Source organism: Phaethon aethereus, assembly GCF_964289735.1.
Source record: "Phaethon aethereus genome assembly, chromosome: 4".
Lineage (NCBI taxonomy): Eukaryota > Metazoa > Chordata > Aves > Phaethontiformes > Phaethontidae > Phaethon > Phaethon aethereus.
Genome location: NC_138578.1, coordinates 67,607,505 through 67,622,772, shown reverse-complemented (window position 1 = coordinate 67,622,772; position 15,268 = coordinate 67,607,505). Strand labels below are relative to the sequence as shown.

The 15,268-nt window shown below is 37.6% G+C and overlaps 1 protein-coding gene across 1 annotated transcript in view; it reads right to left on the bottom strand.

Moving 5' to 3' along the window:
* Positions 1-15,268, bottom strand: part of FAM184B (family with sequence similarity 184 member B) — a gene marked incomplete at its 5' end in the record, with an annotated part of 44,116 nt that extends 28,848 nt beyond the window's left edge. Inside the window, one exon of the mRNA XM_081999734.1 lies at positions 15,134-15,268. Coding sequence (XP_081855860.1) covers positions 15,134-15,268 — 135 coding nt within the window. The remainder of the gene's footprint in view (positions 1-15,133) is intronic.

The window sequence follows — 15,268 nt, the reverse complement described above, 5'->3', positions numbered from 1 at the left end:
TCCTCCCTGGCAGTAATGAAATCTTAAAAAGTCACAAATGCAAAACATGGTTTGGATACATTTCTGGATAAAAGAGAATAACAGCACCATATTCCAGAATAAAAGCAGACAAAAAGACATTGTCTACATTGAGATATGTATCTTTTTGGGCCTTAGCTTTCATGCTGTTAATTCTTCTCTGTTATTTTTAACCATTTTTCCTTTGGAACAGAAATAGCTGCAGCATATCGAGCAGATTCCTTCTCCCAACTAACTAAAATCATTCTATGAACTTTTCTTAACTATTCAGGAGACAGACATAAAAACTATGAGAAGATTAATTTTGCCCACAGGTTTAGAATGACCAGTAATTAGTCAGCTCTTCAATTAACTGGGTCAGATGTTGATGATCACATTTCTGTGCTTCATTGCACCAGCAAAACAGAGATGAACATCTGGCCTTTGTGACTCAAAGGCTTCCACTCTTAATGATTAATTTATCTAGTAAATCAGCACTGCCTGTCTCATGTTGTGTTCAGGCTGACAGGGGAATTTGGGTTCCTCTCTGACTTCATCACACAGATTTCCCAAATTAGACCATCACCAACATCTTAAGTGAGTTATCTAAAAGAATGGAAGAAACTGGCCTCCCTGCTCTATCTATTATGCCTACAATTCTGTTCAATAGTGGCTAGAACCACAATGAAGAATTTTGACTTGAAAATGCATGCCCTTAAAATTAACCTTCAAGCTTCAGTGCTGAAACTGATTCCTCAGTATCTTAACCTTCTTAAGAGATTTAATTTTTAGAGGGCTGCTACTCTGAAATTTACAAAATTTACGAAATTTAAGTCCTTCACACATGCCTTTCACTCCCTGATAAATATAGCTACTATATTCCTATTCCAGATACCTCATTTACGAGACTGCCATTATGTGAGATGACTCTGGTACTTTATGTGCTGGAAGGAAAAATACAGAAAAATCATTTCAGCGCCCATACCTTGTGAGCATACGCACTGTTGGCTAATGTGGTATAAACCTCTTAACAGTTGTGTTGATAAACAGCTTTTTAAAAGCAGCTCTAAAATTGATCAGTGTGACAATACAGACAGAATTGCTTTCAAATGAAAAGAGCACTACGGTACTCTGAGTTACTAGCATAATACCAACGGCTACTGCCTCCTTGCAGTTCTCCAAAACTGAATGTATTGGGAAATGTTGTACTGAATTTGTAGCAACCAAGAGTTATACGACAGGTTGGTAAAAACACTATTACACACATACACTTGAACATTAACAGTGCAGTGAATATGAATACATCTTATTAGTCCTATTTTATTCTCCAAATGCTGTAAATCTAAATGGCATTTCCTTTCTCCTTTTCTTTATGGTGATGTAAAATAACAAAAAAGAAAACATTCAACTGCACCTCATCAGTGAAGACAAAGCTAAAGCATTCAAACCAAAAAAGACTGTTCTGTCTTTCCACAGTAGTATTAAACACTACTCTAGGTACCTGACTATCATAACAAAGAAATGGTTTTAGCAGGTTGCTTTACTAGCTGAATAAGAAATGAGACAGTTTGGTACGGAAGGTGACGAGTGAGGATGACAAGAATCAAAGAAAAGCAAAAGATCGTAAGTGTTCTTCCTTCAGGCACAAGCTAGTAAACACAAACCCTTCCTGATGGAGAAAGGACTAAAAGAAAAATAAAAGAAACACAAGAATAAGAAAAGACCCTGGAGGGGTGTGCCAAACAGGGTACTCCTGGCAGCACCCTAAACAAAGCAGGGAAAGAGACAAGTTTCCATTGCAAATTACCTTGCTAGAGGCTCACTGATGCCAGACGTATTACCTTTTCACTAACAGCAGTAGTATTGTATCTTCACTAGCAGGTGAATTTGTTTCTATGAACTCTGTCTTGTCTACTTCCCAAGCAGACCAGAGCAGAGTGAGGTATCTAAACATGTCAGCCTTAAAAGGGTCTCTTTTAGAGAAAAGGACAGAGAAATTATTAAAAGTAAGTTCAGTTATTGAAAGAAATAGCTCTCTATCCCTTAGCCCACTCTGTCACTGTAATTATACAGGTTAGAAAAAGAAACCAACTCCTACAATTTATTAACTAATAGTCTAGTAAGAATCTTTTGTATTTTGAACACTGAAGAAGGAAGAATGTATTTTAATTAAGGTACAGACCTACGCTATGATTAGGTACAGTGCTGATCCAATTTTACATCTATGCTGATTTCAGATGAATGATACTGCTCTAACATATGATACTCTAACATACTGTAGGGAACTCATGAACTAAGTCTCAAATCTCTCCGTGTGTCCTCTGTGGCTTCCTGAAAGCACAGGAATAATTTTATGCATCCAAATAGTTGCAGCAACTGTTGATAACAAACACATAAATGGGTAGCATGAGAGAAGCTTTAAAAAAAATTGGCACTCCAAACAGCCAGAAGTGTTTCAGAACCTAAAAATCACAAAAATATCTTAAAAATAGAAAAAAAATTCCTTGTGATTTTAAAGTTGGGTTTTTCTTTTTAATTTGCCTTGCAATTTTTTAATCTTCCATATGTGACTTCAGCACCTTGCAAAAACACAAGCTAAAGTAATTTATTTTCCTCTGAAATGAAAGTTCAGCTCCAGTGAATATAAGTTTGTTTTCAAAAGATGGAGTTGTGGAAAGAAATACCAAAGGTTTCTTTTGTGAGCTTTCAGATTACATAGCTTACTACCATCCCGTTCTTTAGAAAAATGCTATAGAGTATATTTCTTTTCATAAGAAACATACACAGTTCATTGTTCATTTATCCACTCACTGTGACAGTACATTAAAGTTACCTTGAATCAACACAGAATCACAGAATTACTAGGTTGGAAAGGACCTTCAAGATCATCAGTGTTGACTTTCACTTACAAAACAATAAAAATACATTTTTTCAAGCCTTTCACTGTCAGTAAATTATTAAAAATATTTTTCCAAAATTTCCCAACCCTCAAACTTCTATCTATCCATGCGTGCTGAGCACGGATAACAAATTAACAAAGTCAGAGATGCAAAGAGTTCAGGGCTAACTTATGTTCAATGGAGTTAATGAGCTCAAAGTCAGAGCTGAGAACCCAGCTACAGCTCACAGTGCCAGCCTCTTGCTGAAAACAGCATGTCTGCTTTTAGCTCTGGAAACTATACCTGGAAACTAATGAGCTTTGAGGATGCCAGTTCAACAAAAAGCCAGATCAGATGTCCCAGCATCATGTTGCAAACACATGCAACTGGCTTGACATAGCCTTAGCTCAAGCTCAGTAAGCTCCATCAGCTCTCACCTGTGTTGTCCACAATAACCCAAGCTGGTTTCCACAACTCCTCAGGCTTCAGAAGAGCTGCATCACTTGTGTCCTGCACCAGAATGAATCCTAATTACCATACTAAAAAAAGATTTTGCTTCAGGACATTCTCTTTTAGTGCAGGGTCAATCTAAATCCTTTCATCCGTTGCTCCAACCATGTTAATAAAGCCTTTCAGATCCTGGAGGGGTGGGAGGAGGACTCAGCACTGAGGTAGCCAAGGGCTCTGTATGAAATCCAATACTGTTCAGATGATCTGATGTCTCATGGGCAGAAGTTCACTGCAATGTCTCACCCTCCTGAATGTTCCACAGTATCCACGGTATCTGTGGTTTTCCTTATCTAGAGATTCACAGTAGAAGAGGTAAAGTTGATCTTACATTCTTAAAATTTGAACATATTGCCCTTTTTCTCCACATGTACCATGTATTACAGTCAGTCCAAAAATATATTGCGATACTAGAATGTATCAAGAAACTATAAGCATAAAATGTCTACAGGTTTCTAAACTATTTTGGCATGTTTTTGCCTCTTTCTGCATCTCTCTCACTTTTTTTCCTCTTAGTTTAAATTTTATACAAGAAAATCTCACAGGCACATTTATTCATTCCCATTTTTTACTTTTTTATTCTTTTGCCTAGTGCAATGCAAAACTAAACTTAGAAAACCTTAGTTTAGTGGCCTATGTATTGCACTTGATTTCTCAAGTGCAATCAAACATAAAATCAGCTGTCACTGATTTCTATTTTATAGTTTCAAATGAGCTAAGTAGATAATTGCCAGGCAATTTCCAAGAACTAGGAAAGTAAAACTGTATTGCAAAAATGTTTCCAGAGGCAGAGCAAGTGCTAAAAAAGGCACCAATACCACATCCCAACAATTTCTGCAAAGCAAAAATATACTGTAGAATCATAAAAGTTAATTCTAGACAGAGATTCCTTTGCTGGAAAACTCACATGCAGTTTATTACTGAAATTTCTCCTGGAACTGTTCTATAAAATCTACTCAACATTAATCCCTTCTCTTTACACTGGTCACAAATCCACCCTCTATGACTCTGGTTGTAAGCAGTGCCTCCTCAGCATCTCAAGAAATAGGTCTTCATTGACAGTCATGGAAATACTAAAGACTCCTCAAGTTCTGACACGGAAATTCTGAGAGAAACAGGTTGTTCTGAAACACAGCTACCACAGAAGGAGGTCAGAAGAGGCCACTAGTAATTACTGCAAGGAAACAACAAGAAAAACCCTATGCATTTCATTCTCAGAAAGATGTTTCCTGCATACAAGAGATGGGATTCATCTCACCTAACATCATCCATTTATCATTACACATCTAATCTAGGTTAGTCAAAGGAGAAAGACAGGTGCTTCCAAAGGACAGTGTTTCCCTTTCCAATACAGGTGTCTAAATCAGGTAACAGAGGTGAACCAAATTGCTTCAGGTGTTTGACTAGTTGTTTTGTTGCCATTTCTTCTGCACAGCCAACTTCCCAGCTCTTCCTTTTTCTACAGACCTGAGAGAGACTCCCATACAAAGGGAAGAGACAAGTTTCAATTCTCAGAGGCCAAAACTAATTAATTTTCCTATTTCTCTGTTCTCTGGGCTTTCTCTCCATCCTGCACTAATGTCTCACTTCATATTGACTTCATTTCTGTACACCCACTCCATGTTGTTTTACCAACACTTCACCAAACAAAACAGGTATTGGGCATAAAGATACCATGCACATCTGCTTTGATGCAGGATTTTGGAAAAACAAGCTTTTTTCCAAACTGAATGCAGTTTATTTTGTCTTCCATCTACACTCCTTTCTTCTTTCCATCTTGTTTAGGTGTTTATGACTCCCTTTGAATTAGTATAATCTGTTAATTTTAATATGTTGTTTATTTTTACTTCCAGGTCATTAATATGTGAAATAATGTAAGCTCTAGCCCAGATCTTTGTAGTATCTGCCTCCCTACAATATAATGTTATAAACCCTTTTTTTACAGTTCCTGACTCATGTTGTATCAATGTAAATCAACACACATATGCAGACAAGCAGAAAGGCCAAACTGTTTGATTTCAAGGTCCTTTCTGTCCATCTTTTGCAGTCTCTGTCATGGTGAAATTCTTGCCTAACTCCTTAAGATCTCAAAGATGCTCATAAATCTTAGGCTTTTACAGTCTTGAATGAGTGCAACTTCATCTTATGAAGCTGTCTCAGACATACAAGGTGCAAGAAGTAGAAGATTTGTTTGACACAAACCGCATTTATATTTATGCCTTCTGTCTGTCCATTTTAAGGTCATTGTAGTCCAGGTGAATTTTTAGTACAGAAGTGAAGTCAACAATTCTGTGTCAATAGAAGGAATAAAAAGGCCTTATCTCCATGTAATTCACTGACAGGGTAGCTGTCTGGTTTTTGTTACCTGTGTAAAACTTATAGAAGAGCTTGATTGGTTTATATCCCAGAAGTTTGCTCTCTATTATGCTCCAAAATATGAACTAATGCATCTTCTTAACCAGATAAATACAGTGATGATAGAACTCATTTGCCAAATTAACAGTCGATTTTGTGAAAATGTTTCATTATATCCTAGATTTTTAAAGAGCTTTAAGGAGTCTAAAATTGCAGACATATGTTCAGTGCTTTCAAAGGGTTGGGTTTTCTTTTTGATTATTCTAGATATTTATCTGAAACTTTATCCTTACAAAATAAATTTTAAAATCTTGTTATAGATTATGATAAAGCAACATTGTTCAATTTTACAATAAATGCAGTAAACAAACTCATCAAGTAAGTTCTCAATACCTGTTTTTCAACGTATCTTCTTACTATAAATACAGTAGAATTTGGAAATCTTGCAAATATAAACTGTAGAATCATTGATTTAATTACAGCCCAGGGTGAAACAGATTTTCCCAACCAAATACATCTTTTTGTGGAGACAAATATTGTAATTTATCTAAACCACAACGTTTATTTCAGGTTTTGCCTTTGATGCGTATCTGTGATAAGCATAGATAAAATGAGCCCTGTTTCTTCCTAATCCAGACTAAAGCACTATACAAATTGGATCAAATTCTTACTCTCCTATAGTTTTCAGGTGAAATTCTGACAGAGTAATTTTTAAAATTTAAAAAGATTTCTTTATATGTTCTACATATTTTGCTAATTAAGACAAGAAACCATCAAAACCCACAGGTATTGAATTATGAATTAATGATATATGAATTAATAATACGAGTTTCTACTACTGCAGACACGAAAATTTAAGTTCTTTGCTGCTGTAAGCAAATTCAACAGTGAGAATACATGTGAAAGTTTCACAGACCCTCTACCATTACTATCTTAACAAAAGGGTTGTCACTTTTTTCTTCCCAGTTTATTATGTACACACTTTTAGAAAAAGCAAAGCATAGCATTCTAGGGGCTGTGGAGATTTCAGTTGCCTTGCAGTTTTCTCATCCTAATAATATGCGTTCATACTCTTACTTTGTTATGACTGAAGATATTCTCAGAGAGAGTAGTCCGTTTTCAGAATAGAGACCATGAATAGAGTCTCTAGAGCACTGAACTAGCAGCTATCCTACTGAATACATCCATTAAAATTTTGAAAAATAAATGAATATCAAAAGTGATACCTGACTACAGGAGTTGCAGAAGAACCTCACACAGTGGTCAAAAGGCAGATAAAGTTCACTGTAGATAAATGTACGATAATGTTCTTAAAAGGAGCAAATCTAAACCTTGCATACACGCTGACAGAATCTGAAATTGCTCAGAAAAGAAATCTTGGAGCTATAAAACATACAATGAAGACAGCAGTCAGACAGCTAGATAATGGGACTTCTAAGCAACAAATGCAGAACAAATGAAAAAGCTCCCTGTATCACAATCATAAGTCTGTGATTCACCCACATCTTGTATACAATGCAGTTATGGTATGTCCCCCTGCTCTTAAGCAGAGTCTAACTGAACTGAAAAAAGGGATACTAAAAAGCAACAAGAATAATCAATCATGATAAAAGCTTCTTTGCAAGCAGTAACACAATAAAGCATGACTCTCCAACTCCAAAAGAGACACAGCTGGGAAGGGAACATGAGATGACTTTGCTAGAGATTAAAATACTGGGATTTAGGTGTTCACTGGTGTGCCATTTGTGTAAACTCCCATTATAGTCCACCACCAGAGATCAGTAAAGCTGACAGAGACCTGAGAGCGATTCAGATCACTGAGGCAGACACGGAGGTCCTGACTCACTTGCCTAATCCCAGAGATCTGGTGCCTTTTAAGATGCCATAGGCACCTGAAACATCCACACAGGAGTTGACAAATACGCCACAGGCTTTGCAGGATAACTATGCTTTTCCAGAACTAGGCAGATTATGCTCAATTCTCAAATGACACTAGTTTTAGCTAGTTCATGAAACTGACTTCAATCTCTAATGGTTAGTCTACTAAATTACTCTATAGGCTCTGCTGACTACACTGGCACCTTGGATGTATAGTACGCATGAAGAACACCAAATTAAAGTATCCTAATCTCAAACTGAATCTGATCCATGCCATCCCTACAGTCAAAAGTATAATGGAGACGGTAAATACCAAATGACCAATCATAACCTTTTTCAATATATGAACTAAAAAACAGATTTAGGAGGTGAACTGAGATTTAGACTTGATACAAGGAAGAAATTTTTCACAATGAGGGTGGTGAAGCACTGGCACAAGTTGCCCAGAGAGGTGGTAGATGCCCCACCCCGGAAACATTCAAGGTCAGGTTGGATGGGGCTCTGAGCAACCTGATCGAGTTGAAGATGTCCCTGCTCGTTGCAGGGGGCTTGAACTAGATGACCTTTCAAGGGCCCTTCCAATCCAAACTATTCTATGATTCACTGAGGTCATTAACTTAAGGAAAAAAATCCCTATTTGAAAACAGTCAGTTTGTAGTTTATGAAATAAAGGCAGTATTTCCTCAGTAATAAGGCTATGTGTGTTGTGCTGTCTCTGAGCTCTTTGGAAGACAAATGAATATACATTAAGTAAAATGCCAAGCCTGAACCACCACAGCCAAGTCTGAGCCACCATGCCCCACAGGGAAATAGGATAAATTAACTCAGTCTTGGTACTGGGGTAACTACCTTCACACACTTCCTGATGGCTTTAAGCACAAGCAAGAAAAACTCACATGCCTATTTGTTCCTACTAAAAGCACAGGTGAAGTGGCCTTCAGCACCACATAGAGAGAGTCTGGTTGTGTACAGGCAGGAAAAGCAAGTGAATTGTTGCAGTGAGACAGCTAATGTGTTTAAGATCTGACTGTAGAGGTGGCAGCAGAGGTAGTTCTACCTCAGTGTAACAGCTGTTTTAATAAAAGATAAACATGCCTTTACCTAATGAAGCCGTGCCTTCAGGGAAAAGACAACAGGATACTTTATGGAAAAAGTATTTTATACCACACACAACACTGAAGTGCTCAAAAGCCTAAGTCCACAGCTTTAGAATATTTAAACCAGAATGTCTTAAGCTGAGTTGGCATTGACTTCTAACTTACGTATAATTTTCTGAATTGTTAAATATTGGCATTTACATGCTGGTTAAAAAAAATGTTAGGAGAGATTAGTTATAGTGTCACTGAAAAGGGTACTTTTATACACTACTCATGAAGAAAAGAGAACATGAAAAAACTCTAACCTTGCAATTTTCTTTTGCGCAACTCTGGATCACTAGATATTTTATTACCTATTGCCTGTAATGTGCATATTAATAAAATGCACAACATTTTGTATATAAACATTAACTGGAGTTCCTTGAAAACGTGACTTGAATGTAGTATGTTGTTCCTATCATAAAGTAGCTTTGAGTTGTCGATTACTAAGGCTGTCAGATTTTCAGCAAACTTGGTATAGTCAGTGACAAATTTGTATGGTAAGAAGGTAATTCCAGTATATACATGTCATTCTTATACCTTGAATTAATTTAAATGACTATTTCTAGCCATCTAAATAATAAGATTCTAGGTTGCTTTTTAATAGACATAGTGGCTTTAATACTGCTTTTGACTAGTTGATCAACACAATTATAAGACATTGCACATGGATTTTATGATCCAGGAGTTCCTTTCTAGTTCTGTAAGGAAAACATAGTGATAACAAGTTAAGAAATCTTAGTCTGAACATTTTTGTCAGCTGGTAGGCAAAAATAATGCTAGCTTTGATTTTCTGATAGAAAAATCATGCAAACAAATACACCATAAAGTAAAGTACATGGGAATATTGATAGTTGACTTTGTTAGTCTTGTCAGTATATAATGCAAGCAGCTTTATAAAAAGATTCTCTCCCTTGGCCTACATGGAAAGCAGTTTTCATATTCCTTGCCCAAAAGAAAAATATTGTTGCTCCAAAAGCATGATCCTAGTTTTTGTGCTGTTCCATTTTGCTTCATTTCTATAGAATACTGATACCTCTCTAGAGAATGGAGATCAAAAAGCCTTAAGCACACAGGAGAGCTCTGGTAGCATAACAACTAACTGCACGAGCTGAGCCACTGTAAGCATTGGTTAGCACATACTGTTAACACATCATGGTAAATAAGACCAATAAATTTAGCTCAAATTATGTGAAAAAGGCAACATATTTCAACTAGCAACATGAGTAGACAACAGGAATGCTCCGTCACAGTTGCTCAGCTAATAGGTGCTTCCGGAATAACCCATTAGAATTTGATCATATTTCATTCCTGAACCTATCAGCCATTTTTTTAATAGCAAATAAAACAGGAAAGGTTAAAAGATCTAATATACAGCCATGCTACAAGACAATGATGTAAACAGTCTATGCCCTCACACAGATACCAGGCCACTTGCTAATTCTTCTGTAAATTTCCACCCACAGACTGAAGCTAATAGAACTAAATATGAGCATACACTTCAGACATCCTTCCTTAAATAAGTAATGAAAGTGGGTTTTGCTTATCTGGCTGATTTTCCATTGAAGCTTATTTAATAATGTTCATATTTTCTACCCTGCTGACTGAGCTCAGGGGCAATAACCCTCCTGGTGACTGGTGGTGATAAGCAGATGGAATGTGTAACATTTTCAACCGCTCTACATAGAGTCATTAAGGAACATCTGCCTATATTGCTGCTTCTAGAAGAGGAACACACTTGCTCCCTTTGACATTTCTTTCCCCTGGAGGAAAAAAAAAGATTCATAATTCTTTTTTACCAGCAATTAACTTTTCCTTGCATTGGCACTCTCTTCCTTGTTAACTCACAGTATCCAATATACATACAGAAAATTCTTGCCAGACTGCTTGATTTTTTGACTAACAATCTATTTGACCAGAAATACTGCAATTTAAAATGTGCTTCTTACAGCAAGATCCACAATATAGAACCAGATGAACCCTTAGGGAAAATGAGTTTGAGGGTAACTATCTACTCCCATGAAAAATATTCCTCCATTGGTATCCAGGAATTTGTCTCTAGGAAGGAAACAGAACCATTTTGTGGCTTAGGTAGCTCTCTGATCACCAGGTAATGTCACCATCCTAGCTATTCACATCAGGCTTGGTTCCAGAGCTGCAGTCCAGAACAGCGGGTTTGGTTTGAGCCCCACTGGCAGAGGTTTGAAAAGAAGCCTGAATAACATATGTATCAGCAGTGTATCTAGTTCTTGCCAGCCCTGCCCGAACTGCCTTTTCAATGAAAGGTGATCCACTCTCCTCAGCACTCCTCTTCAAGAGTTCATTTGCATTTCTCATCCTATCTCAAGTAAAAAGGACTGCCCTGAGAATCCATAAGCACATGTAAGTCCTGTAAGAGCCAGTGGATGTCAGAAATCTGTAGTCTGAGGCAGCAGGGAATGAAACATGAAGTGTCATTATAAAGTCACCGTGCATTTTAAACGTCATGTTATTGCTAAACAGATCAGAAATACAAAAAACTGGCAAACACAAGACAGCATGCCAAAGGTCCAATGTCTGATGGAGATTTAAACTTAATTACTGGTACAAAGTCATGCATTCTGCTACAATCATAAGAGTACACTAACTTCAAGTCCCTATTAATTTGAATGTACTAGTGTTGCAGAAAGGCACCTACCAACTAAATGTGCGATTCGTATATGTGAATGATAACTACAGGTGGTCCTTCCCATTTACAAGCAGAATGTTTCCATTTTACTTTGTGCAAGTTCATAAATGAAAGGATAGCTCATCTGGAAATAGCTGCAATGTTACCAGATTTTAAGGTAAAATTCAGATGGCCTAGACAGCTCTCATCCAAACTCAATAATCTTACCAGGGCTTTTAAACTTTACACCTGCATCCATGGGAACAAAAAAATTCAGTTTGCACTTTTTAATATACCCTTTTAAAAAAAAATATTTTTTTTTCAAACAAAACCTGGTTATCCCACATACTCATTTAGCAATGTGAGCTGAGGCTTTAAAAGCAAAACCTAAACTGTACAATTAATAATAAAACCCTGACGTATTTTCATTAGTACAATTCAAACGTGGGCAGACAGATGTCTAATGGTAAACAAGAATCTGTGGCCAGTTCTGCCTTGAAATCCAAAGGGCACATTACTTTTGGGGAAAGACAGAGGCAGAGCAGAACAGGGAGCCTGACTGAACTTACAAATCATAGAATAGTTTAGGATGGAAGGGACCTTGAAAGGTCATCTAGTCCAAGCTCCTCGCAATGAGCAGGGACATCTTCAACTATACCAAGCTGCTCAGAGCCTCATCCAAGCTGACCTTCAATGTTTCCAGGGATGGGGCATCTACCACCTCTCTGGGCAACCTGTGCCAGTGTTCCACCACCCACACTGTGAAAAATTCTTCATATGTAGTCTAAATCTACCCTCCTAGTTTAAAACCACTACCCCTTGTCCTATTGCAACAGGCTCTGCTAAAAATACGCTTTTTGGTTTTGCTTGTTGTGATAGCTCAATGTGGAAAAACAATGTATGTTCTATATGAAAACAGTGGAAAAAGTCAATCTTTGTGAGAAGGGCCAGGCTTCTAAAAGTACTGATAAATGGGCTACAAAAAGGAGTAGTTTGCTGCCCAAAGCAAACAAAACATTTCTAAAGGTTTGTATTTTTGCTGCTACAGCCAAAAAGGTGCAGAACAGAAAAATGCACAACTGAAGGTATGAAAACGTACTATATTCTACCTCTCCAAAAGCAGAAATAGCAGGGCAGTAGAATGGCGGCAGCTTTCCGGATCTCTGTGTCCTGACTATGTATGGGAACTCCCTGTACCAACCCACGTCTTACAATGTAATCAGCACTTCATGCAAGAATGGACACTCAATCACTTCACCCAGTTTGGTTCTGCTTGTCGATGCACATCCCTCCTTCGCCTTTGAAAGTAGGAGGCGGCCACTACTATGTAACAAAGAGAGAATGTAAGTCTAACTCTGTATCCTACACCTAATTTAAACATTTTGTATTCAATTCTCCCAGCACAATGCAGAGTGGATGCGTAATTAGACCATTACCTCCCCGTCAATGAAAATCTAACATTACTGAGACAGGAAGCTGCAGCTGTGTAACAGCAGACAGTAGTATCACATACGAGGTTAGAAATGGGAATGGAAAGCACTACAGGCAATTTAAAGGTCAGAGCGATTTTATTATAATGATCCCGACTGTAGTATATCCAAGAAAACAGTGATTCAAAATGGAGCTCTCAAAGTTCTTAGACCAAAAATGATTATAACAAATTTTCCATATAGCCATTTTTCAGCTAATGCGGTCTCAGATTTTGTTCTCAGATGTTTGCTATTGGTACAGCATGAGTCTACCCAGAATTTAGAAGGGAAAGAATATGATTAAAATTACAATTCTGCCATGAGTTCTCTGTAAGTGTAGTGTTATTGCAGAGAAAATTGCTCCTCAAAGGCCACGTTCCAAAACAGAATTATCTGCTGTTTGGAAGCACTTTTTTGAGCTTCAGGTATAAATCATCTTTATTTCACATGACTGAAAAGTATCCAGAGGGGAAATTCTATTAAAAGTAAAGAAATCACCCCACCCACATTTTAACAGAGAAATTTAGCAAAAGCATCTGAAAATAACCCACTGCAACAGAATTTTGCCATGATCCTTTGCATAGATGATTTTGTTCCCTTTGCTACTAAAATAGCAGAACTTTCTTCCCCAACCCAAAAACAAGCTTTATAAAGTAACATAAGAGTTTTCAGAAAGGAATTTTTTTTCCCTCAAAATTTAATACGTATTAGAGAGACTTTAAAAAGAATAACTTTATCTAAAAAGGAAGGCACAGAAATCTCTACAGAAAATGAGAAATGGACCACACAGAAAGAGGGAGCTGGTGATTCCTCAATTCTTGTTACTATTATAAGGTATCAATTAATAGAGACCCAGCTATTGCTTTTTTGCTAGAAAAGGTAATACTTTGATTTTTTTTTTTTTTGAGTGATACTTATGGACAAACTTTACATAGTGACCCTTTACATTGATCAAGGGTAGCAAGTCAGTATCAGACAGAAAACAAGGGAACGACTTAGGACATCTTAATCTAATTTACAGTCATCTTCCATGTACATTTCACCGTGGTTGAGGAATCAGGAATGTTATCAATAAACAGAAAGTGCTTCCCTCTAAGAATTTTTACAGACTTCACTGCACTGTTCATTGCATATCTGCATTCAAAATAGTTTAAAAACCGTATTTTTATTTGGATAGTTTTCCTTCAATTACAACGGAACGAAAATGTACATTGAAGAGTAATGTGTGCATTCATGGGCAACAAGTAAGGATCATATTGTGTACAAATACTGTTATACAAACACACAATCAAAGCACTGGTAAAGTAAGTATTGGTACAGCACAGTAACTATAATATAGCAAGTATACGCATAAATATAGGTAGCACTTGTGTATGTATTCATAGCCATTCTAACTTGAACATCTTAATGATTTTCTATTGTTTGACCTGTATTTTTAGTCAGTGTTTTTTCATTGTCAGTGTTTCTTCATTGCTAAAATGTCTTTACCGATTGCAGTGAAGTTAAAGAACATGTAAAAGCTGGATTAGTAAACAAGGGTAGGAAATAGGTTTCTCTCACTGACAAAGATGAAGCATGAAAATAGTTTAAAAGGTAACTGCCACCTCCTACAGATTTTCTCTTATTTCTTAACACGGTGTGGAAAATGTTCAAAATATTTAGTAGTGTAGCTCAGTATTGACTAAAAGTTTAAGCGCAATATACTACGTAATTTAATCCTGCTTCTTCTCCAACTCCTGTCTTTTACGAAGGTCACTTAAGTATTTCTACTTATGCACATCAAGAACAATTAAGTACAAGACAACAAATAACGCTGTACTTCAGTCACCACAGTTCGGCTGCAGCATTGCAACAACATTACTCGAGAATTTATAAAACGCAAATGAATTGCCGTCTTCGTAATTCAGTAAAAAAAGCTGATACCGTCAACCCCTGTGAGCAGCACACGGACAGACCCTACGTCTTTCGCAGAGCTTGAGCCCTTCTCGCTATGGTTGCACGCTAATTAGACCGGTTAAGTGAGAAACGTCGATCGTCAGCCACAAAGGCAACCAGCTGAGGTTGGTCTGTGGCACCCGCGGGGGAACTGTTTGAAAGGAAGTTTGGCCACACCGATGTTTTCGGCAACCGCCCTGCAAGAGAGGGCCCGTTTCCCCTCCCTCCTCTCAGACAGGGGCCATCAGAGGCGGCAGCTCGGAGCCAGCCCCGCCGCCCCCGGCCAAAGCAGCTTCACCTCCCTGGGAAGGCTGAAACAGCCAGACGTACCTTAGTGAGCTGGGCAATCTTCTTGCACATTTTCATGTGCATTTCCTGATTGCATTCCTCTGCCGAGCTCCTGTGAGCGGCTTCAGATCCATTGCTAGTCCCGGGCTGATGAATCTTGTTTATGCCAGAGGCCAT